At 41.7% G+C, this 25,370-nt stretch overlaps 2 protein-coding genes across 8 annotated transcripts in view; one reads left to right on the forward strand and one right to left on the reverse strand.

The window, feature by feature from the left end:
• Positions 1 to 15,314, forward strand: part of LOC136843347 (transient receptor potential channel pyrexia-like) — a 67,053-nt gene extending 51,739 nt beyond the window's left edge. The window contains exons 3-5 of one of the 4 annotated variants that reach the window (XM_067111641.1): positions 7,374 to 7,543; positions 7,782 to 8,604; positions 15,182 to 15,314. In XM_067111641.1, coding sequence (XP_066967742.1) covers positions 7,374 to 7,543; positions 7,782 to 8,589 — 978 coding nt within the window. In that variant the 3' untranslated portion in view covers positions 8,590 to 8,604; positions 15,182 to 15,314. Of the gene's footprint in view, positions 1 to 7,373; positions 7,544 to 7,781; positions 8,772 to 9,416; positions 9,551 to 9,927; positions 10,039 to 15,181 lie in introns of those variants that run through there. The other 3 variants (XM_067111642.1, XM_067111643.1, XM_067111640.1) reach the window with 3 other exon arrangements.
• LOC136843348 (recQ-mediated genome instability protein 1-like) overlaps positions 15,119 to 25,370 on the reverse strand; it is a 96,297-nt gene continuing 86,045 nt past the window's right edge. For 3 of the 4 annotated variants that reach the window (XM_067111646.1, XM_067111647.1, XM_067111644.1), the window contains one exon: positions 16,228 to 16,548. In XM_067111646.1, coding sequence (XP_066967747.1) covers positions 16,399 to 16,548 — 150 coding nt within the window. In that variant the 3' untranslated portion in view covers positions 16,228 to 16,398. Of the gene's footprint in view, positions 15,272 to 16,227; positions 16,549 to 25,370 lie in introns of those variants that run through there. The other variant, XM_067111645.1, reaches the window with a different exon arrangement.

The following is a 25,370-nucleotide window of genomic DNA, read 5'->3' on the forward strand; positions in this document are numbered from 1 at the left end:
AAAGTTGTGAACCATCTCCACGCTATAAGTGCAATTAAGATTCAGGCAAGGAACTCACAACTGTAGTGTTTTTTTACTAGAGAGACACATTTATAAATAATCATTCACCTTTCTTCTGTTAGAGGCAAGAACCTATGAGTAAGCAAATGTGAACTTAAAATTTCCTGTAGTACAATAAGTAAAGAATTTGTTTACCTTTACCTAATAATGCCTCTGTTTTCACAGCTGAACTGTCAGGAATATGGACAGCAGTTAAGATTACTACTAGGGACATGCCTCCACAGAAATTTGCAATTTTACCAAGTAACTACACAGCTATTACGTTTCATTTATCGGCAGCTTAAATTTGAAGATTTGCAGTAGAGTTCCAATATTTGGTGTAGGTAGCTCGCCCCGCCCACTTTCAGGGAAGGATAGGTACAACACTACTAACAAGCCCAATTCGTTTCTGCCAGTTGACAGCTTAACATGGTTGTTGACTGCAGCTTTCATTTGTCTTCGTATAATTCACCAGATGGTGTTCATCGGTTTTGGTGAAGTATTCTGTGTTTTGGTAGCGATTGCATTAATTGTATTAGCTTATTTAGCTTAGATTTGTGCTTTTCATGAAAATGTCTGCCTCTAGTTCTGCTAGCAGTAGGCTTTGCAGCAAAGGCTGTAATACCAAACTAACTTCTATCAGTTATGACTCTCATGCCATTTGTTGTCAATGTAGAGGACAAACTTGCTCTTCAGTCTTGACTTATGATGAATGCAAAGAATGGGGTCAGGGGAAATGGATGACTTTAACTATTTACTTAAATAAACTTGAGAGTAACAGACGTAGGAGAGCGGCGGCTAAGGCCGAAGCTAAGAATTCAGTTAGTCAGGGTTCTCCTATTTTGCATGCTCTTCCAACTCCTATATCTGCATTTTCCCCTATCACCAGTCCTCCGACTTTACCTGTGACTCCTTTATCCAACTTCCAAACTTCTGAACCTAATGCCATCTCCAGTGTGGAAGCCAGAATAGACCAGAAATTTGGTCTCTTAGTGAACACTGTAGCTCAATTAGGGGCTTCAGTGAGGGGCCTTATGGACAAGATTAGTGCTAGTGATGTTGGTGCAAGTGTTGTGTCAGTGGAGGAGGTGGCTACTCGTCCCCCCGATGCTCCTAGACGAAGGTCCCTGTCAAACTCCCCTAAACCTGGGAGGAGGCAAACCGTCTCCCCTAAACCTGGGAGGAGGCAAACCGTAAGTCCCAGGGAGATCGGTGGGGTTTGCCCATGGGTATGGGTAGTCGCCCCCCCCAACTGAGCCTGTTGTTCCAAGATTCCCAGGACTCTGCGGACAGCAACTGGAAAGGCGTCCACATTGGAGTTCATGCCCTTTCGGCGAGTAATTCGGATTCGGGATCCGACGAATCCAAGCGCAAAGCGAGTCAGAAGCGCGGCTGCCATTTCAAAAGTGCATCCAGGCCATATAAAAGACCGATATCTGTGGCTGAGTCTGACTTTCCGATCCTGTACAAGCGGAACAGAGATCGGGATCCGAGTCCCAAACCTTCATGTACAGTAGTTTTTGGGATGATCCATCTAATGTGTCGCCCGTAGTGTCTGTGTCAGAGCGTCAGTTTTTGTCGCCCAAGCAGATCTCTAAGAAACATGGAGATCGTGCTTTAGGATCCAAGGGATCTGGGCATCCAGAGGGATCCAGTCGTGCAGTGGGATCCGAGGGATCCATTCATCAAGTGGGATCTGCGGGATCCAAGTGTTTAGTGGGATCCAAGGGATCCAAGCATACAGTGGGATCTAAAGGACTCATTGCACCTGTGGAACTAGATCAACACGTAGTTTGCGCACGGTCAGTGTGCGACCACTCCCCTTCAAAGCTGGCACTAAGCTCACCCAGGCATCCGGCGCCACACTCCACCGTTCGTCTGGTTCAGGATCCAGGTTTGGAACCAATTAAACAATGCTTAGACAGTATTATGGATCTTTTACGTTAAACCAACAGTGTCTCAAGAGCCCGAGGATTTGGCCCTTTCACCCATTTCGTCTGCAGAAGAGGACGTAGAACACGATCAGCCTGCTTCAGCCTACGCTTCTCTTTTGAAATACTTCTGTTTTGCTTCCTGGACTTCTTTTCCCCAGCGATTCCCTCTTTGCCGGGTTCCTCCTTTATGGTGAGACAGCCTACGGAAGCTTCTAGGCTGCCTAAGATTGTGCTATCGTCGTCGTCAAAGAAAGCTCTGTCAAGCATTGAGAGCTGGTTGACAGAAAAAAGGAATACGGGGAAAGCGGTATTCTGCACTCCTTCTTCTTGCTTATCCAAGAGGAGATACTTATCTTATGTGACTGGGGAAGTGCTGTCGTTAGTAGTTACTGCCTCCTCCGAAGGGGATTTCTCCAGTTTAATTGACTCGTCACAGAGGTCTGCCTTCTCCTTATCCAAGATCTTGTTTACCACTTCAGAACTCGAACATTTGACTAAGGGCAAGGTCTTCGAGATCTTAAGTTTTCTTGACTGGACTGTCGGCGCCTTACGAGGAAAATAGAAGATTGTGCCTCTCCAAAATAACTTCGCCTCAGACTGGCTGGGAGTGCTCTCATGTGCGGATCAAGTGATCAGGGATGGATCCCAGGAGCTGGCAGCCTTGTTCGCGGTGGGACTACTTAAGAAGCGAGAGTAGTGGTGTTCCTTCACTTCCAAAGGGGTCACTCCCTCCCAGAGATCCGCACTTCTTTTTGCACATTTAAATCAACATGGCCTCTTTTCCAGCGCTACAGTAGAACATATCACAGCGGAACTACAAAAGAAATCCATGCAAGACTTGCTGGCCCAGTCAACCAAACGTCCGAAGGAGTCTGGACGCTCCTCATCTTCCGCATCGTTTGCACCTAGAACGGTTTCCCCTCTACAGCAAGTATTTCGAGGCGGTAGAGGTAGATTCCAGCCCCTTTCCCGGACATATTCTAGGTCCGTTCGACCAATCAAGAAGTCAGCAACCAAACCTTCCTCTCACAAGTGAGGATACTATCCTCCGTATACCAGTGGGGGCCAGGCTTCTACAATTCTGGACCAAGTGGAAGGACAGAGATGTAGAACCTTGGGTGTTAGAGGTGATCAGAGTAGGCTATTCCATCCCATTCAGGGAGAAACCTCCCTTAGTGTCCTCTCCTATCAACTTGGCGGCCTACTCTTTAGACTCAGAGAGGTATTTGGCCCTATCACAGGAAGTACCAGCTCTTCTCACCAAGGTCATAGAAATAGTCAGAGGTGTCAACACTCTGGGGTTCTACAACCGCCTATTCGTTGTCTCAAAATCATCGGGAGGTTGGAGACCTGTCCTGGACGTCAGTGGCCTGAATTTCTATATCCAGACTAGGAAATTCAAAATGGAAACAACCCACTCAGTTCCGTCTTCCATCCATCAAGGGGATTGGATGGCAACGATAGACATGCAGGACACATATTTCTGCGTTCCAGTCCACCCAGAGACCAAGAAATATCTACGGTTTTGTTCCAGGACAAGGTCTTCCAATTTCGAGCGCTATGCTTTGGACTTTCGACAGCCCCTCAAGTTTTCTCTCGTGTCCTTGCCCCATTGGCAAAATGGCTACATCTCATGGGGATCAACATTTGTCTCTATTTAGACGACTGGCTCCTACACTCCCCCTAGGAATCAAGTTACACGGAGGACCTAAAGAAGACTCTTGTGTTAGCCGAAGAATTGGGCCAACTGATAAACCTGGACAAATCCCAATTAGTCCCGAGTCAATCAATTCTTTATTTGGGAATGAAGACCAACTCTCGGGATTTTCTGGCTTTTCTGTCTGACAAGAGAATAAAAGACTGCATTCGGACAGTTCAGAAATTCCTCTCTCCCGTCATGCTCGGCCAATGAATGGATGGAGTTTACTGGGAACTCTCTCATCCATAGAAAAGTTCGTTCCTTTAGGGAGACTTCATGAGATTCCTTTGGGGAGACTTCATGAAAGTGCTAAAGTTCTTTCTAAAAGCCAGTTGGCAGAGGAAGTTTCTTTCGGACTCGTTTGTTTTCCCAATCACTCTTGAGATCAAAGAGGACCTTCGGTGGTGGCTTGTAACAGGAAGGTTTGCAGAAGGGAAATCTCTTCACCCTCTGAGCCCCAACCTCACATTATACTCAGATGCATTGGATCTGGGTTGGGGGGCCGTACTAGAAAACAATGAAGTGTCAGGGACGTGGTCACTACCTGAGAGAGGGCTTCATATCAATGTGAAGGAGCTGAAGGCAATACGCTTAGCCCTTCAACATTTCTCAACAGTGACTTACAAATCCACAGTCATAGTCCACTCAGACAATACGTCAGCTCTGGCCTACATAAAGAATCAGGGAGGGACCCACTCCTTCTCAATGTATCAAGCGACCAAAGATCTCCTAATTTGGGGGCAAGGAAATCAAACCACGATTGTTACCCGCCTTGTACAGGGCAAACTCACCCGCTTTATACAAAGCAAACTCAGTGTCATAGCAGACGAATTAAGTCATTGCAAACAGGTCCTACCCACAGAATGGACACTGAATCCGCAGGTTTGCACCGACCTGTAAAAACGGTGTGGAAAATCGTCAATAGATCTATTTGCAACGTCGAGGAATCACAGACTTCCTTTGTATTGCTCTCCAGCCCCGGACCCTCTCATGTGGGCAACGGATGCAATGCTCCAGGACTGGTCGAACCTAGATGTATAAGCCTTCCCACCGTTCAGTATGGTGGGAGACGTGATCAACAAATTCATCCTACACGACAAAGTGTCGATGACCCTGGTAGCTCCCTCCTGGCCACAGAAAGAGTGGTTTCCAGATCTCCTCAGTCTCCTAGTAGACTTTCCAAAATTACTCCCACAGCGACAAAATCTACTCAAGCAACTGCACTTTCATCGGTTCCGTCTAGGACTATCCACTCTTGCTCTGACAGGCTTCAGACTCAGGAAGCTTGTCAGAGCGAAACGCTTTTCTAGATCAGCTGCAGAAGCAATTGCGAGATGTAGACGTCAGTCCTCCTCCAACATCTACCAGAATAAATGGACAATATTCCGCAGCTGGTGCAGAAGACACACAGTACAATCTTCTTCTACCTCTGTAGCACAAGTAGCAGATTTCTTGCTGTTTTTAAGGTCTTCCCAAGGATTGGCTACATCCATGATCAAAGGCTACAGAGCGATGCTCAACTCCGTATTCAGACATAGAGGTCTGGATCTATCAATGGATAAAGACATCGATGGCCTTATCAAGTCACTGGATACTGCGAAACAAGAGAGGTCAGATTCCATATCCTGGAATCTAGATGTAGTTATAAAATGTTTCTCAGTCCACCTTTTGAACCTCTTCAAGCCATATCCCTCAGGGATCTTACAAGAAAAACACTATTTCTAGTCGCTCTAGCTACAGCCAAGAGAATTAGCGAGTTATAGGCTCTGAGCAAGAAAGTAGGATTCACACAAGGAGACGCAGTCTGTTGCCTTACTTTGGGGTTCTTAGCGAAGAATGATTGAAGTATTATTTACAAAGAACTAAGAATATCAGAGGCTCATCCCCTATCCTTTGGTGTTCAGTTAAGGATCCAACCAGTCCTTTATCCAAGAACTCGTTAGCGTTCCTGAGACGTGATTTCAGAGTCACACATGAAGATTCAAGGGGAAGACTTGCCAGTTTGCAAGCTTAAAGCCCACGAAATCAGGGCAGTAGCGACTTTGATTTTCTTCAAGCAGAATTTATACCTATCTTCTATTTTACAGTCCACTTTCTGGAGGTGCAAATCAGTGTTTGCAAATTTTTATCTACGTGACATTGAAACTGTTTACGAGAACTGCAGTACCCTCGGCCCATTATCAGTAGCTGGCATGGTAGGGGAGGAAGGGTAGGGGGTACCCTTACACTCCTCTGTCTACTCGCCTTGAATTAGGTTGTCGAGTTTTGGGAAGTTGGGAGGTACTGAGTACCTGGAGCACCCATCATTCATTGTGTCGTGTTATGAATGGGTGATGGTAACTGATCTGTTTTATGGTGTATGTGTAACTTGTTTTATGGTCTTGGTTTGGCACTGCACCCAGGGCAAGGGCTTTTGCGTTTTTTATGCTTTGGCAGCCATCGGAGTGCTCCTCGGCTCCAAAGCCCCACTAATGTAGAGGCGCCTCTGGTTTCACTGCCACACCACTACAGTCGAGATGAGCGACATCAGAGGCAGTATTTTCCTGTTGGAGCTCTCTCGCCAGGTAGGTTACAACTAACGTTCTCAATGTTAACTACATACTATTTTAAAAATTCATCTCCACTCATGAGTGTTTGTTTAAGTAGTACATGCCCATGCATCCCACCTCCTGTCAATGTGGGATTCAGCTATATAGTTACCTGGTAAGTTACTTGTATAAAAGTGACATTTTTATAATAAGGTAAAGTTTTATATAAACTTACCAAGTAATAGCATGATCAGAGTCCTCCCTCCTCCCCTCTCATGGGCATAGGGCATAAACGAATTGGGCTCGTTAGTAGTGTCATACCTATCCTTCCCCGAAAGTGGGCGGGGCGAGTTACCTATTGGAACGCTACCGCGAATTTTCAAATTTAAGCTGCCAATAATAGCTATGTAATTACTTGGTAAGTATATATAAAATTTTATTTTATTACACATAGAAGCGAGCGCTTTAGAGGCTTTTTAAAATTATTACCCTTAAATCCATGTACCCAACAGATTGTTTTTATTCCACAAATTATTTGAAGTTTGTGTAAAAGATGAAATGTTTTGAGCCTATGCTCGTATGGGCATTGTGGGAAATTATGCCAATAAAGCAACCAGAGCAGTAATTACAGTAAAGTGCCTTGATCAGTTCAAATATCCGTGATTTTTTACTATCTCTTACACCCATCACTTTTAATAAATGGAAGGTTTTTGAAATGGCCGAGGTGATGATAAATAAAATCAAATTAAAACCACTGTGAGGTGGTTGTGTTCATCACTGAAGTAGCTGGTGACACTTATAAGTTTAGTCAGTGAATGACTTGAGGAGACAGCCGAGAGGGCAGGAAAACGCTTCAGTGTAAAACACTTATGCGATAGCCCAATTTTCAACTGCAATAAATATCAAGTCTTGGAAACAAATTCTTGTCAAAAGTTTGTCTATCTTCAACATTTCAAGTCATTTGATTGTTAATTTTTTAAGCTGTAATAAAATTTTAAGGTGTAATTTAACAAACCCTTTTGGGCAAGCCATTTAAGAGTTAAGAAAGATAACTCAGTTGTCTTGCAAAACTAGTTAATTACTGTACCATAATAAAAATCATCATGACAGTATGAAATCTTATTTAGTATTAAAACTTCTGCAAATGTTTAGTTTTTTTTTTTTTTTCTACAGGTAATGATGACTGGTGAGCTAGATTATGAGTCAATCTTTCTCCAGGATGAAAATAGCCCTGCCTTGCTGAGTATTATCATTCTTGTGGTGTTTATAATTCTGGTATTCATCATTCTCTCAAACCTTTTGGTTGGTCTGGCCGTCAGTGATATGTATTCAATACGACAAAGGTAAGTGTGCATCTACTGACCTTGATCTTTTATATTGTATTTGAAATTGCTGAAGTTTATTATATGAATTTAAATACATACAACTTTTAAAACTTAAAAATTTGGAGGAGACAAACTGCATTGTTAATACAGTACAGTACTGCAGTCCACAGCAATGACAAGTGTTGAACTTATATTCAGTTACTGCATTACAAAATATATAGACATGTATAGATAATTATTTCTTTAATTTCTTCAGGTCAGAGGTTTTGCGTTTGACAAGGCACGTGGAATTAATGACACAAGTTGAAGCCCTGTTCCGTAGCCGTTTTATGCCCAAAAAACTTACTACATTTTTCTTGAAAAATATAAGTATCACTGATGGACTACGAAAGCCTTCCGTTAGTATTTTCCCTAACCGCACAAATGGGTTTATTGACAGTTTGTTCCTTCTGTTGTCAAGGTGGTTACCTTCTAGAAGATTCCTGATAAAAGTATTTGAGATTTTTGTATCAGGTTTTATAGCTCCAGAACATGAACCATCCTTGCCAAAAGAACTTCTTGTAGATACAGTCAATATTGCACTAAGAGAACATGAATTGGACAAACGTGATCGCCTACTTCATTTGCGGGCTCATCAGGCAAGTGCAGCAGGACAACATAAGTACTTGCCTTTTCAGCAGCAGCAGCCATTTACTAACCAAACTACTTTAACAAACAAGTCTAATATAATAAGGACAGCCTCAGTTGGGCAAAGAAACTCATGGCGTTGGACATTCACAAGTGATACTGATGTAGAAGATGACACAGAAAATGCTCTTCCGGTATTACAAACTCAGGCATCTGTTCGTGCGTCATGGTTAGGTGCAGCACCTGTACGATCTGTTGCTCCTGACCCCAATGCTAAGCTTGATGAACTTCGAGTAATGGTTTTAGGTCTTCAGTCAACAGTTGAAAATTTAATGACAATAATACATCAGCAGCAACGGCTTGAGGCTTCACCACATACACAGAGAAACACACAAGCTACACTGACAGAGAACACTAGTAATGAAGTCAGTGTTTAGACCTCGTACAACAAGGTAATCTTAGCTATAGCTAATGCCTATGAATTTGTGACTTACTCAATATTCATTGATAATTTACTAAAGGCTGTGTAAAGGGTCCCCTTAGGTCTCCAGCTGCACCATATATATATATATTGTTTTTTTTTTTTTACACATCCATTTCCACTTCTTTTCTTCCATCTTGCTGTCCAACCTATGTAACTTTTTAGTCCAACTGTTGGGTTTTCTTCCATTTCAACTTCATGTCTGTTTACTTCATTTTATTTTCTGGATATCTTATCTTGCTGTTCAGTCACTCTAACACCTTTTCACCATTTTTGATACTGTGTAGCTCAAATTACCCAAGTGCTTGGGTTTTTATCTTAAATTTCATGGTTCTCACCCATAATTTTTTGAAGTTATTTACATAAAGAATCAGTATTTAAACTGTGAATCAAACTGTGCCTCGTAGTCTACATTTTATTCATAACTCATGAGTATGAAATTCTAGTGATCTGAACTTTTAAATGCAATTGTTATTCACGTTCTTATGGAGTATGTGTAACTTTTTACATCGTTAATAAGAAAAGCAGCATTTTTAGTATTGCAATTGATTTTGACTCGGCATGAGTAAAGTTAATGTTTTTTATGTTCATTTACCATTTTTATTTTTTTATCAGTTTTAGAAACAGTAAGAGAAGTTATTTAGTTTCTGGCTATTAAATGTTATCTAGGCTGTATATGGAACAATTCTACTTTGCATTTAGTTCCTAGTCATCAGAAATTTGTGGTTGCAGATTATCTTCAGTTCCACATTCAATTTAACTTGGTATTGATTTTTTTTTCAGAAATCATTAAATCATCCATTGACCATGGCATTTTTCATTTCAAAAGGAATGTTTCCAAAGACTCCATTTGAAGGCATTCTTGAAATCTTTTAAGGCATACATGGAAAATTTTTTTTAAAAAGTGACTAAGGCAGTGTACCTTTTTGAAAAAAGTTAAGTTTATATAAACTACTTGAAGACATCAATTTCATGCTTTTCTTTTAGTCTTATCAGTCCTTAGTTTTTTTTTTAATTCTGAATACTTAGTACAATTCATTTTGAAATGAGAAATATCATGGATATTTTAATAGCCTCCTTGAAATTCACTTTGTTCCTAGACAAATCATCATCATATATGTGGATTACCTTTGGTGAAAGGTGGTCTGGTCATTGAAGCTTGGTAACATGTAGTTAAAGATTTGCATATGAGTAAGGCCTTAAGAGATCCATCCACCAACCCAGTGTCTTTGTCATGATGAATGTATTACTAGGTCCTGCTGCCCATGACAGTCTTTCCTCATTCTGTGTTTAGGATGTGCAGAGGTCAAGAGTGCATGCTGTCTTAAAAAGCGTCAAGTAGGTTTTGTTGCAAGTCCATGGAAAAAGTATTAGTCAAGGAGAGGAGGTTCCATCAGTGTCTTACAAACAACTCGGATATCACCCCTTCCCTGTCCTGAGCCTACCTTGAACCCAGCCACTTTTCCTTGGATGGTGTCTGCCCACCCCTGCCTCACTCACTCAGAGGGTATGGGCAGCCCAGACGATGATCAGCTTGCTCTCCTTGTACACAGTACTGTGTCAGCCTCATTACCACTACTTCAAGTACATCTCCCCAGCCTCTGCTAGTACTCCCCCAAGAGATAAAAGGGCTGCTGAAGGTGTGTTACCTTTTCTCAGAATTTCAGGTATCCTTCTCTTTTGCCTTCCAAGATCACTGCTTCAGCCATGGTTTCCCCTCCACCAAGTCCAAGTGTGCTGTGGTCACAGATGTCCTGCTCTTCCTTTGTAGCTGCTCCAGCAGTTCATGCTCCTGTCCTTTCTGAGACGGCTGCTTTGACCTTGTCCTTGGCACATGTGGGAGAGGATGGAGAGAGAGAGAGAGACCTGCAGCCAGGGTTGCCTAGTCTCCTTGTGTTCCTCCTCTTCCTCCTCATTTTTTACCCAGTCTTCCTTGTCTAAGGATTGGTGGAAGCACAGGCATGATGTTCAAACCATGACTAGTTGTCTGGGACTTGCTCAGGACACTCATTGTGATCCCTTGAGCAGGAGCAAGGTTTGATTTCTCCCTCTGTTCCAGTAGGGGATCCATCTTTTACTGTCTTGGACTCAGATTTGCTAAAGGCCCCTTGCCTGTGATGCCAATGTAGACTTGAGTTGGAGGCACACACTGTCTGTCCAGGGCACCTTGGGTTTCACCTTGGAATCTGAATGTTCTTCTCATGGCCCTGGTCCACATGTGCGGGACATCCTGGAATAGGTAAATCATCTGATCCCTGGATTGGACGATTCTCTTTTTTCCCCATTCACTCTTTCAGGCTTCTTTTGCAGAAGTACTGCATCCCAGAGGATGCCAAGACCCACCCCCTACAGGTAAACTCAGTCTGTGGACTGATGAACAACATTTAGTTCGAATGATTTGATGTGGAATGGGAAAGATTAGACCTATACCAATGCACAATCAGCTTCAAGGAATCCTCTCCCACTTATAGGTTGGGACTCTTCTCTCAACCCTTTCAGTTTCCCATTCAGGTTTCAGCCTTGATGAGGATGAAAAAGAGATGGGGTTTCTAAGTAGGCAATTCTTCTCTCCTGTAGCAGTGGGTTTGGGAATGCCTGCCAAGCCTTTAGTGGCAACAAGTAGTAGTGTGCGTTCTTCAGGACAGTTACAGTTTCCTTCAAGACAGGCAGCCTTCCCCCACCCTTTTTTTTTTCTCAGACTCCATTTCCTTATTCTTCAGGTTCCTCCAACTCTCGCTCAGTTGACAGGTATGGACAATGCTGGTGAGGAATGCACTGTAAGTGTTAGGTGACTACTCTTAACAAGCTTCTTCGGTAATCTTCCTACCAGAAAAAGTTTGTCTAACAAACTTTGCTTATGACAGAAACCCCACATTCCATGTTGGCTTCTATCAGAAAGATGTCTTGCTTTTGATAAATCTGAACTCTTGGAGGTACCATTACTTCGTCTTTGACAGACTGTCAATCAGTGAAAGTACTTGAGCTTCAAGCTATCTACTGCTCCTCAAAATCGGGATTGACTTTTCTCCTTCATTGTGCTACACAGGATACGTCTAGTTTCTTACCCAAACGGCAGATGAAGTACCAGAGTTTTTGACTGATATGAAAAGACCCTTTTGATCAACAAAATCAGGGTTTATCAACGCAGTTCCTGTCTTAAACCACAAACCAGCTTGGCTTTGGCAATTCTTGTCGGTCACCCATCATCTATGGGTCCTTATGCCCTCCATGGAGAAAGGCTTTTGTTCTCCCCTGCATTGAAGGAGAGGGTGGTGCACTTGCGAGTGGCTTGTTCATTGCAAGTGTATGGACGCAAGAGGCTGCTCACTTGCCCAGCAACGTTCTTAAGGTGGGTTTAACACTGATTCACCACAAGTATTGCAAGACCAGTTAATGGGACACTCAGTCATATTGTTGAACAATACAATCATTGGTCAATAAGCAAGAAGTGCAACCTCCTTTCTCCTTAGGTTGGCAATACAGTTGCATGAGTGGGCAGGTTGCCACCTGTCGAGCTTTCAGCCAGAGGCATCCCACTCATTTAGAATATGTTGGTCGGTCAGCTCAGTTCATAGGAACAGTGTAGTCCCTATAGCTGTACATAGCAGAAAGTTTCAAGGTTTAGGGAACCCTGGAATTGACTAAGAGCTGCTATGCACCTAATCTGTGACCCCCATTGGTGTTTTGCTTGCCAATCTGTACATTTGGTTGTGGAAGATGCTTTCTGGCACTCTAGGGATGACCTCGACATCTGTAGTTTTCCACTGTACTGCCTGACCTGTTCAGTATTAACCAAGTCGAGCTGACACAGTCTGCTTGGTTAAATTATCCAATTGATAGGTAGAGAGGTGGAAAAGCACAAACATCAAGGTCGTTCCAAGGGTGTTGGAAAACATCTTCCACAACCAAAGGTACAGTATGGCAAGCAAAACACCAATGGGGGTCACAGATTAGTTGCATGGTGCTCTTGGTCAATCTCAGGGTTCCTAAACCTCTCTGCCTTGGAAGTATTTTCTTGAGATATGAACAGCTAGGAACTATGTTATCCAGAGGGGCACGTAATTCTCATTCATCATTTTCTCTCCAAGCCCTGTGCAAATCCTTGAGGAAAGACTAAGGAGAGAGAGAAGTTTGCATATTTTTTTCTCCCTAGCCTTAGCATTGGTAGTTAAGAGTAGGCATTGTATAGTCCCCTACTGTGTGCAGCACTAGGATGGATGCATATTGTGCTTGTTCCTTCTGCATTCTTATATAACTCAGAACCCATCAATCCCTGACAAGAGATATAGGTCTTTTCCCATCCCATCGCTTCAAGACTTTGTGTTGAGAATGAAGACAAGATGCTGTCCTATCTGGTGTAATTTTACCCATCTCAGTAAGAAGTAACGTAGATCACCATCCTGTTAGGAATCCAAGAATTCATCAGATTACTAGTATATATAGTGGTGGTAGATAACAGTGGGGATCTGAGGTCAACAGTGAAGATTATTCATTGAAATACTTAGCTTTTATATGGTAAGAAATCAGATGTTCCATAACTGCTTATTCAGTTCATGATATATATCGTAAATGATAAATTTTTACTAAAAATGTCATTTTTTGTATTGTTCATAACTAACAAACCTGTGGTCTTAACATAGGGGAATTTCTCTAGCGCCCTGCTGGAGTCCAGTTAAAAATAGCACAAGGATTCGGTGGCAACGGAACACTGCCAATGCGGGTGAAGGAGGCAGGCACAGCCTGACCTGGCTTACTCCAACAATGCTGTGATATGCCAGTTTCTAACTACTTTCATAGCAAGACAGTGCTACTGCAGGTTGTTTTAGCACTTCCTGCCCATATTATGCCTCGGCATTTTGGTTTTTCATTCTCTTTGTTTGTGTGTTTTTCTGTGTGATAACAATTATCTGTGTGTATTTTGCATTCCTAGATATGAAAACCCGTGCCCGAGGAGTTGGTAACAACCCTTGTTCTCACTATTTGGCCTCCTTGGATACAGACCTTCATTCCACTTGTAGCAGGTGCAGATCTAAGGATTGTAATTTAAGCAATCCCTGTTCCGAGTGTCGTAATTGGTCTCCTGAGCAATAGAAGAAGTTTGGTAATTAGAGGAGATATAAGAGGAAATCAGCTCTCCATCTTTGGAAGGCTTCTCACCCCAGTGGCAGCAGATGAATCAGTCCCGTCTTGCTCTATCTCTTCCTTGCCAAAATCTTCTCTCATTGCATCTTCTCTGGAAGATTTAACCTCCTCTCATTCTTCTATTGCATCATCTTTAGATGTTTCAAGAGGGAGTTCGGCAGGTCTTGTAACTGACTCCCGTGTTGCAGTACACACTTTCAGAGAAGCGTCCTCTAAGAACCCCAGATCAACATACCAGACTTCTCCACAGTAGGTTTAAGTGATCTCGTCTTCATCTACTCGTCCTGCTCAAGGCACAGGTGTTTTCCAAGGCCGTAAGAAGGACAAGGCTCCCATCAAGAAGTTAATTGTGAAAGAATGTTCTCCGGATCGGGACCATTCTCCTCTTAGATTTTAGCCCCCGCCCTCAAGTTGGGAGCCCAAGGTTGTGTAACCACCCAGGGCCACCTTCTCCCCAACGTTTTTCTTGCTCATGTTCTCCCAGAAGAGACTGTGATCTGCACTCTCGATCACATGGTCGTGACCGTTCTTCACGTACTGGAAGCCCCTGCACAGTCATCTAACCAATCAGAGCATTCATCTCCTCGTCGTAGTTCTTGCTCCCGTTCTCACAGACAGGATCGGAATCAGGACAAGATTCCTTCTCGGTCCCAAGAAAGTCCTAGGCTCTGAGCAAGCCTACGCTCCAGTGGTGAATCAAGACATTTTGACTTCTGACTTGGTTGACATGCCAGATCGTGATCCCCATGGCCAGGAGATAGAAAGATGCAGACAGTCAAGATTTCAGGACAACCTATGCTGAGGTCGAACTCATTTGTGGGTACTACTGTATAACGACCTAGCTGAGGAGACTGTGGCAACCACTTCAGATTTCTCTTTGGATACTTAAGCCCTGCTCAGGCCTAAGAAAGAAGCGAAGACATCTTTGTGGGTTGCCATACTCTAATCATGCTGACTTCATTCTCAATCAAGTAAATTCTCTTGTCTCTGGACGGGACAATTCATTTTGTTCCATTACAATTCATTTTGTTCCATTAAGTCTTTCAAGTTGCTTCCTCCACCACTTCCTCGGCATAGACGTTTTTACGCAACCTCAAAGGTTGCGCTAGGTAAATTCCCCTACGTTATAAGACTAAAGGTTTGTTCTGTGAATGAACAAATAGTATATATGTAATTACCAGATATTTAAAGATGTACATATTTTTATAATTACTGTATATAAAATACAATGTATAAAGCTCAAATATTTACACATTATAACAATTTGTTTTCCTCAATTTTTTAATAAATATATTTCTTACATAAATTTGTTTAGTTTCCATTAACCTTAAAACTTTTCAAAATAAGGATTCTGGATGTGACAGGACTAGTGAAAGCACTAACCTCTCACCTTTTATTCCCAACAGTGACAACTTTCTAAAAGTAAAGAATGCAAGACAGTGAATGGGGTGTGACATCACCAGTCCTACATACAGGACTTGGGGCTGCTATAAAATCTGAAAAAAAAAAAAAAAAATATGTTGAAGGCCATAACTCCTGAGTGCAATAAAAGTAAAACAGTTAATTGTAAGATAAGAACAGTCTCCATGTTCTTGCTGGAGAAAATGGTGCAATTGACTCTATTACCCAAGTTTGAAGAGGGTGTGCATAGCTATTCACTTCATCCCCCCCGAGTGCTTTTATCAACTGTTTTCCTGGGAGCTGCACATAAGCAAAGAGTAATACATGTGAAAGCTCATAGTAAATTGAAATGAAGGTCCTGTTATGAATTTCCTAGTACAGTATGTATGTGGATGGACAGAATAATTTGGTCTTTTCTGCAGGTGCATCACTGTTATGGCTTTTTTGACATCCTTCTTATAAGTTATAAGAAACTTCTTGAAAAATGCATGCTACTCAGTAGTAGCTAAGGGTTTTCCACATCCTCCAGGCTGTTAATAGGTAACTCCTCATTAAAGCTGTCCAATGTTAGGGATGCAGAATACTCCAATTGTTTCCTTGCTCTGCAGCAGTAGAGTTTACAAGGGGTGATTTTGGAATTTCTATCACACAATCCAGAATAGTAGGATAAATCCTCACTCTATTCTATCTCATGAAGCCTCTTTTGGAAAGACTTGCCAAGTTTCCAAAGAAATGAGAAGCTTAATTTGCAACCTTCAGGAACAAACCAAAACATCCAAAACACATCCGAAACAAAGATGAAAATGAAGAGAAAGAAAAACAAACTAAAGTTTAGCCAAAACATGGCTAAATGAAAACCAAGCAAAAGTATCCTTTAAATGATACAACCAAAAATGTGATAAAATACTGCAGATAAGAGAAGGCTCTCTTTTCACCTCTCAAGCTAGACCAGTAAGTAAAGTTCTTCTATTTGAATTGTTTATTCAAAGTATGAACACTAAAATAAATTAGAGACTATAGTAGAGCTCTGCTTTAAAAAAATACCAGTGACTAAAATAATTATTCCATATAAATTTACTATATATATAAACTGTACAAGGAGTATTGTAAAAATGGAGTGCATAAAATATACATCTGATAAAACAAATTCTATATGCATTACGTGAAATATTTAACAAAATATATTCTGAAATTTAAATCACAAGATATAAAATAAAATTCATTATAGACTTGAGGCCCGTCTTGACAGCTGCAGAGCAATGGTAGAATTTACAGCAATAATTTCAATTAATCTTGTTCGCTGACCTGGGAATAACTGTAGTCTTAGAAGACAACACAATGAAATCAATTTCTGCTGGCAGCTTCCTACACTCTGAAAAAAAAAAAAACTGTCACTTGAACATTCTGCAATAAAATACTTAATCTCTGATTCTCATGGAGGATGGTGGAAGAGAGTTCAATCATTTTAAACTAAAGCACAAGAAAATTCTCATTTCTACAGAATAAACAAGGTAAATAGTGGCCTGGAGATTATACATTACTACTTGAGGAAGAACAACTACTGTCAGACCTCTTAAAACCGGCACCCTTGGGCTCAGGCCACTGCTGGACCACAGAAAATCCTGGATGACAGAAATCACCCTTAAAAAACCCCCCATGTAAACAGTGTCTTGCCAGCTCATTCAACATACATCGAAAGTAGAACAAATCTTATGAATATCCACTTTCATTCGTTGGGTTTAATTCCTTATGGAAATTCTGGCCTGCTCCATAAGCATCTCCACGGAAATGCTTACACCTTCGCTATGTAAGAGCTTCAAACCACTTTATAAGAGCACTGTCAAATTTTGAACTGGCACCTTTCAATGTTTTCTAGCACTTCAAACATTTCTGGCTTTCATTTTCAGCAAAAAACCTAAAAATCTGCTACTTTTGTTTCTTTAAACCTTCACTGTATGTGAGAGAGAGAGAGAGAGAGAGAGAGAGAGAGAGAGAGAGAGAGAGAGAGAGAGAGAGAGAGAGAGAGAGAGAGAGAGAGAGAGAGAGATCCATCTGCAAAAGTCAAATAATAAAATTCTTTTATTAAGAATAATCATAATTTTAATACAACTTGTTTACGTACTGTATGCATAACATTTCATGTACTATTGCTGTCATATCATTATCTTATTATAATTTAGGAATACAGCAATCAGGCGCCATTCTCATCCTGGTTATGTTTACATTCTTAAAATCACCAGCTGATTGCATTTTACTGACATCATTTCAGCCATTAGTTGCTAAATGAAACTCATTTCGGAGATTCATTTTTTTGTAAACTATCAAAGCTGGGTTTAAAAATGCAACTCTATTTATATAAATGCAGTAAATTAAATGAAGCAAAGGTGTGATTTTGCCAGTATCAGATGTTGCTTTTGCCTCTTAAAATGTTTTGTGGCTTGCACATTATTCATTTCTTCAGCCACAACTACAACCGTTAACTTAGTGGCATACAGTACTTTCTTAACACTTTCCTCCCATTGCATGAGGGATGAACAAAGATTTACTTTATTTTTATTTACAGAAGTCACCATTAAAAATTTTTAACAAGTTGACATCTATAATGCATCCCTTAACAAACTAGTGCTAGCTACAGTGACTGACATCGGCAAATGGCTGTTTCTCAATTTGATTGTTTATGTCAGTACTTGCTGTTTGTTTATGGCAGTATCTTGCACACAGTAGTAAATGGTTGTTAATTATAAGAAATAGTATTTAATTCCTAGACATGCCACAAGGTTGGTAAGCCTGATTTAATGTATGAAGATTTGTATTTAACCTATAAACTTATGCTTCTAAGCCTATTTACTGTACCTGTATTGGTGAAAAGCTAACTCGAATATAATATACATTATCAATGGTATCTACCGAAACTGAGACAGGCATAGAAAGCCTGCCTAGTGTAGTCTACTGAAAACACATCTCCACTAGTATTTGATGTACAAGATGAAATCATGTTTTTGGACAAAATTTTAATGATTGCATGATGCATAAGTATATATGCAAATTACAGTTCTTTGTATGCTGTATATTTTTGAGCTTCACAGAATGTTTTCGTTGGAAATAAACTGCTTGTGTATCTATGAAGCAAGCTTCAGTTCCAAAATCCGAAAAAATCCAAAAATTGAAACATTTGGCGTCACCCTATTAACCACTAAAGAACTAATGGCGGCTGATTCAAAAAAATTCCCGGATCATGCGAGTTGCTGGACCACAGAATGCTGGATTTTAAGAGGTTGGACTATACAGTACTTCATTTATCTCAACATAGTGGGCCCCCTGTAGGAGGGCAGTTCCGTCAACGCACCTCATGCGGTGCACTGAAGGCATTACTTAAGGTTCTTTGCAGAGTCCCTTCAGCCCCTGAGCTGCAACCTGTTTCATGGTGCAACTGCAAGGTTTTCCTCCTGTTACACCTTTCAAACCTTTTACTGTCAATTTCAGTTTTGGCACTGAATGACCTCATAGGTCCCAACACTTGGCCTTTCGCCTAAATTCAATATTCTGTTCTGTTCTATAAAGCGGCCAAAATAGTATCTATAAAACAGTTGTTACGAGAGGGTGGAAAGTAAGATGGAAGAAAGAGAATACAGTATGAACGGAGGTACAATACAAGGAATGAAAGGGGTTGCAGCTAAGGGTCGAAGGTGATCTTATGGCAGGGAAAAGGCAAGGGTAGGGTCACTAATTAGATCAAACGTCTTTGATTCAGTTTCATTTGAAAATGGAAAGAGGAAGAAACGCCCTCAATATAACAATTCTAAATGAGACAAAATTAATAGAAGCTTTAGCACCTACAGGATGACAGAAAAACTTGGTCAAAAATAGATTAACTTCTGACAAAGATTTATGAATGTGACAATGATATTTTCATTAAAAAATTACAAATTTTTAATTAATTTGTATTTTTCCTAACATAGAAACCTGAGGTCTTTACATACGGATAACTTTCGGCAAAGCCAGAAAGTCTGGACGTTAAACTTTTGCAAGGCAGTTATGGTAACAGTTACCTATGGTAGGGACGGGAGTACCACCCACCCAACCAGTATGCATTCAGTTTTTTCAGTTTACCTTTTGGCCCAGATAAAAGAATGACGGGTGGTAAGAGGTGGGCCTTTTATGTAAAGACCTCAGGTTTGTATGTTAGGATATGTTCCCACACAAATACAAACCCTTGGTCTTTACATATGGAGACTTACTATTGGAGGGAGGATTCCAATCTCTGAACTGACTGGTAGTTCAGCTCACCTGGTATTCTCTTCCTGGTCATGTAAGAGCAAAGTAAGGATACCATATCTCTGATCTGTTGAACATGTGTGATATTCAACTGCCAGACTTCTGGGCACTTCGAATAAAAGGATAGTATGAAAACCTTTGATTTGAAAGGTACAGACGAACCCACAATGTCTAAGACTACGTAGCTAAAAACAACCAATTGGCTTGCCCATAGTCAATCCTTCTCTCTCCTTCCTAGAGAGAAGGTGGGAAATGCATCTATTAATCCAAACAAAACTGGATTACAGACAGGGAACTCAGTCATGCAGATCACCTGCATGCACGCCAGTCCAGCTCATGACAGCTCATTCACTCCTCCTCTTCTGTCCACTGGAAGAGGACAGAAAACATGAGGAAGGTAGGAAGTCAGTCACCCAACACCTTCTCCCTGCAGCCTCACACCTTAGGCAAGATGCAACCTGTTCTTAAGAGCTCGGTAAACTACATGACTTATTGAGCATCCACCAAGGATCCAAGTAAAAGGAGTCCAAGGACCCATGGGCAATAACCTAAGGTAAAAGTATAAGAATGTGAACTGCATAATTATATTCTATCCAAGCACCAGATCGACAGGTTCTTCCTGAATGCCATACATCAATGGATGACTGTGGCCCCTAGAGATGTTGCCTCATACATACTGATGACCACCAGGAAATTCCAAGGTACATTCGTAAGGTCATTCCCCTAGGCAGAGAAATGATCTTTTTGCCTATGGTCAACACTCCAAGATAATAGGATATGAATGTGAATTTCACAAATACATTCTATCCTAGTACTCGAACTATATGTCCTTTCTGAATGTGAGACATATGGATGACTTTGCCTTCTAGAGATCCTACCCAAAACGTACTGATGTCCAGTGGGAAAAGGATCCCTTTGCCATCGTTTCTCAGGAAGCTCGAAGCTAACAAACTAGTCGTTAGCTTTGGGTAGAAAGACTAGATTATGCGGGTAACACAGAAGTCATACTGTCTTTGGTGCCATAGGACCATCGAAGGAAAATGATCAATCTAACTGATCACCTTCGAATATGTAGAATAAGCAGATCAGAACAGAGCCAACAACAGGTAATCAAGAGAAGTAAGAGTAAGATCAATCTTCTTTCAAGGTTGAGTGGGAACCAGAAGTCAAGATCAACCGTCTTATCCCATGATTTCACTGAATAAGTGCAGACGTTTCATCCATCTCGCTTTTGATTCCCTGTTGGCCATCGTACCAAAAGTACTTCTGTCTGTCTGAGTACTACCACAGCCGCAGATCTGACGTGGAAGGACATTAGGACTTTTGGGGACCAAGTTCGTCACGTGGTGTCATTGTTATTGTACTGAGGATTGTAAGCAGCAATTACTGCCTGCATTTCCCACTCCTCACAGGAGTAACATACCAGCACGAGGACCAAGGAAAGGGGCTCCAGCCTTCCTTGACTGAAAATAAGTTTTAGAACTTAGTCTCCAGATTAGTTGATAGATATACCTGTTCAGGCAAGAAACTAAGGTATCTATCAATACACATCTGATATCATTCCCAGAATACTTCAGACACATGTATTCTAAAGGTCCAACATCTGATGTCTTATCTTCTTACCTATCTCAGTAAAGAGAAAAGCAACTAGAGAAGAAAGAGATTAGTGTCTTGATCAAATCACTGTCCTTATCTGTAAGATCTCATCGATACCGGAAGTGAAAGTGGTTTAGCATAGCTAAGACCATTGTTCAAAATTCCACAAACATAAAAGTTCTTGAATATTAAGGGGATCAGTCCTCTAAAGACAAGTGCTCTTGTATACCGTTATTGGTGTTACACCGTTATTGGTATTAAAACCAATCTGGCAGTAGAAACTAAGGTAAAGCAGGCAAGTGCACTTGTATACTGTTATTGCTATTATACCGTTATTGGTATTAAAACCAATCTGGCAGTAGAAACTAAGGTAAAGTAGGCATGCTCAATCACTTCACGTTGCCAAAGAAGACGAACTTTGTACCCGCACATGGACACAGACTCCAGTGAGGAACTTGTCTGACATGCATGCCTCATCCAGGAATGTCTGATTGACGTCTATGTTGAGCATGCTACTGCAACTCCATTCATCAGCACTGTATACAGAAAAGATGATAGGATAACCCAAGGGGATGTCCTATGATAAGATGATATATGCAGATACATGCTAAGTACTCTACTGTCAACTTGTGCACTGTCAACGAACTTCGCACCATCGACAGAGATGTCCTAGTACTGTCAATGGAATGTGCATCGTCAACAGAGGGGAATCCTGTGAGGAGATCCCATGTGATGACATAAGTTCAGAATGCTACTCAAAAAAGGAGTTGCCCTATGATGATAGGACATGCTCCACCCCCCTTTTTCTTGACTAAGGAACCACGTTGTGTAAACCTTAAGGACTGAACTTAGTGCTTGAAGGCACACAAAGAACTAGGACATTGAGACACAATACAGACCCGTTAGACTAGGATAGATAAGGGTAGGCTAAGACGGGAATTGTACCCAACCTAACCAAACCCAATCCCAAACTCTTGAAGAACGGGAAATCTTCTTGTAAACGTCACGAACCCAAAGAACAGGCTCCAGGATATTGAAGAGTAGGTTTGATAAAGAAAGGTTCGAACTAGGTAGGCTAGGCTAAGAACTCAACTACTTAGGCTAGGCTAAGTAAGCCACTCAACCTAATCCTACCAAGTTCTTGAGGAACACTTGATATTTCTTAATCTGTCCTTAGCCAAGAAAATCCAGAGGTGTTCTCGAATCCTTTCTTGAGCTTAGAAGAGCTTCAACAGCAGTAGGAGCAATCACAGGTGGAGATTTAATCTTCAGAATTATTATATGAATATTATGAAACTCATGAATGAGATCAAAAATTACTTAATACAAAAGAAAACCTTATTCTTCAAATCCTCCCTTTCCCAAGGTGAAGAAAAACACCATAAGGAAAAGGATGAGAGAAAGAGAGGTCCTCATTGGAAACAGAAAACCTCTTCTCACATAAAGGGCTCCCATCATTCGTCGCTCTTGACGAGTCACATCCTCGGAATCGTCAAGACTTATGTCCATGGACGTGTTAAGAGTCAAATCCCTGTACAGACTTGATAAATTCACGACCATGGATAAGGGCAAACGGACATGCATCAGCCCTCGAACGTTGGGCGTTACCAACATGATCAAAAGGCACTGTACAGGTGTGCTGCTGATGACTTGTACGTGGTTGTCGCCAACGGCTGCAGCCGTGATTGGGACGACTGTGGATGTAATTCGAATGGTTGTGGACGTGATTTGGCACCAATCTAGTTGTCCACTGAAGTTATATCAATGCTCTTTGCTCGACAGAATGAACAAGGCGGTGAAAGGTCGGGAAACGGTACTTCAACATGGCATAGGCGCAGGCCATCCCATTCTCTTCTCAACCTTCCACTCGAGCGAGGTCGATGGTCCGTTCCTGGACACGCCATCTTGAGACAACTTATACATCCTTTGTTGTCATGTCTGAATGTACGAGACGACCGACTGGGATAAACTAACTGCACATGAGTGCATGTCTTCAAAGACTCAGACATGCGACAGGACATGGTCGAGGAAGCTTGAATGAAGATCAGAGGGCCTTCTGGAAGGGTGTGGAAAGACAGTGACAAATGTCACAGATGTTCAAACATCGAGTTGACAACAGTCCTAGGGCGGAAACACATCCACGGTCGTGCAGAATCCTTTACGTACATCAAAGGGAAGGGCATCATTTCTTGGCTGTACGTCCCTGAACACAGGAAGACAAACGGCGAACCTGGTCATGTCCACGAATATCTGGAAATACGGTGACTAAGTCACGAACATGCGAGCGTCGAGGCGACAAAGCCTATGCTGGAAACACTAGTCCCCTAAGGTCCAGAATCTCTCATGTCCAACGAAGGAAAGTGCATCAACTCTCTGGCTGGAACGTCTGCTAGAACCTCCACAGATGCTTCTATCTTGAACCATCTGGTGAGAAACGTCAGCTCGGAGTTCCAAAGAAAACCAAGTGCCCTACTCAAGCCAAACCCCCGGCCAAAGCCGAACGCTCGAGACAAGCATCCTCCAAATCTCAGAATTCTGAAGAAACCAAAGTCTACCCAAATGTCCGTAAAAACACAGGCGGGGGAGATACTAGTTCGGGAAATATTCCCAGAACTAGTATCAGAGACACAGGTTACCCTTTCAACTTGCTCTTACGAGGGAACTGTGCTCTGTGTAGCTAGGCTTCGGAGAGAGACCCATGACACAAGAAAACCCCAGTCCGTAGATGAGGGAGAGCACCAACAGAAGGCGAAGATGACGAGGGCAAAAGGATTCTCTTCTTCGACCTCTACTGCAACCGGAGGGCCACACCACAGTACACGTACGTGTAAAGAAACAGAGAAGAATTTCCAAAAACCCCCCAACATCTGAGATAGCAGAAGACAAGTCGAACTTATCTTGAAAGGCTGAGTTGATCGACTGAAACTATGTTGGAGGAATCAGTTGATGACGTTACAGGAGCAGACAATTCTTATCAAAGCAGACATACTAGTATAAGGGCAGGTTTAATCATACCGTATATTCTAATAAAATTGCATCTATGTGAAAGCATAAGTTTATTTCATATATATGACACAATGGCAACCAAAGTGAAGGGCATCGGATGATGAAACACTGGAAGGGAGAAGAGAAACCACAAAAGCAGACGAAGGCTACATCGGAGCAGCAGTCCGTCTAAGATTGGTATCCCTGAATGACGATGTAAACTGCGAACCTGAGCCTGGAAAAGAAGAACAAAACAGAGTTGCCCCCACCGACCCAGGAGGGGAACAACCCCTAGAAGTCACCACACAGATGGGGCTCCCAGGCTCTGAAGGAACACACTTCCATCAGATCTGGCTTGGATCCAAATTTCCACCACAGAACTAACGAGTTGGACGAGGTACAACAATACATGTGGCAACACACTGGGAGAGTGAAGAGAATGTAGAGGGGCTCCCAAGCTCTGAGCGAAACACGCCACTGTCCGACTTCAAGGCGAGCAGCAGGGCTGACAACTGTCAGGCAAGAAGACAAGATAGTCCTGAGGCAAAAACAAGTTCTGAACTACAGGGCCTGAAAAGAAACGAGGAAACTGGCTGAACTCCAGGACAAAGAAGAAAAGAACGTCTTGTCAAGAGTGTGGCCAAAAGTAAGCTGAAGAGATTGAATGCATACTGGCTGGGTGGGCCGTACTCCCGCCCCTACCTTAGGTAACTGTTACCATAACTGCAACTGTTACCATAACTGCCTTGCAAAAGTTTAACAGCCGGACTTTCCAGCTTTGCCGAAAGTTATCCATATGTAAAGACTGAGGGTCTCTATTCGTGTAGGAACAACTAAAACTAATGGAAGGGACATGAAACAAAAAAAGCAGAAACTGTGAATTGAAGAAACTACTTGAATAAGTAATGGGTTTCCCACTTGGATATGCTCTCAATACCATATATGTTTTTGTAATTTAAGAATGACTGTGAATGCGAGAGGGCAAGTCAGCTCTCTCCCATCAACAGGGGAAGCCTTCTACCTTACCTATAAAAAATGCTTTGGTAAATGGAAGCCTAAAAAATAAAGGAGCTTGGAGGAGCTTATTTATGGAAAATGTAAATTTAACTGTATTTTACTTGTTGCTGAATCTCTATCTAAGATGTAAGTAGTATTATAGTCTTTAAGGGAAGTCTTGTCTGGCAGCTCTTCATCTTCCTGTCTTTATACATTTACTTTGATACTAATAATTTCTTCTATACCTTGAGATAAAGGGTAGATTATCAGAGGTTCTAATATAAAAATTATAACCAGACATCATAAAACTAAAAATATATACATACTGTATTACTGTTTTCT

Source organism: Macrobrachium rosenbergii, chromosome 11 (assembly GCF_040412425.1).
Source record: "Macrobrachium rosenbergii isolate ZJJX-2024 chromosome 11, ASM4041242v1, whole genome shotgun sequence".
In the NCBI taxonomy this organism is placed as follows: Eukaryota; Metazoa; Arthropoda; class Malacostraca; order Decapoda; family Palaemonidae; genus Macrobrachium; species Macrobrachium rosenbergii.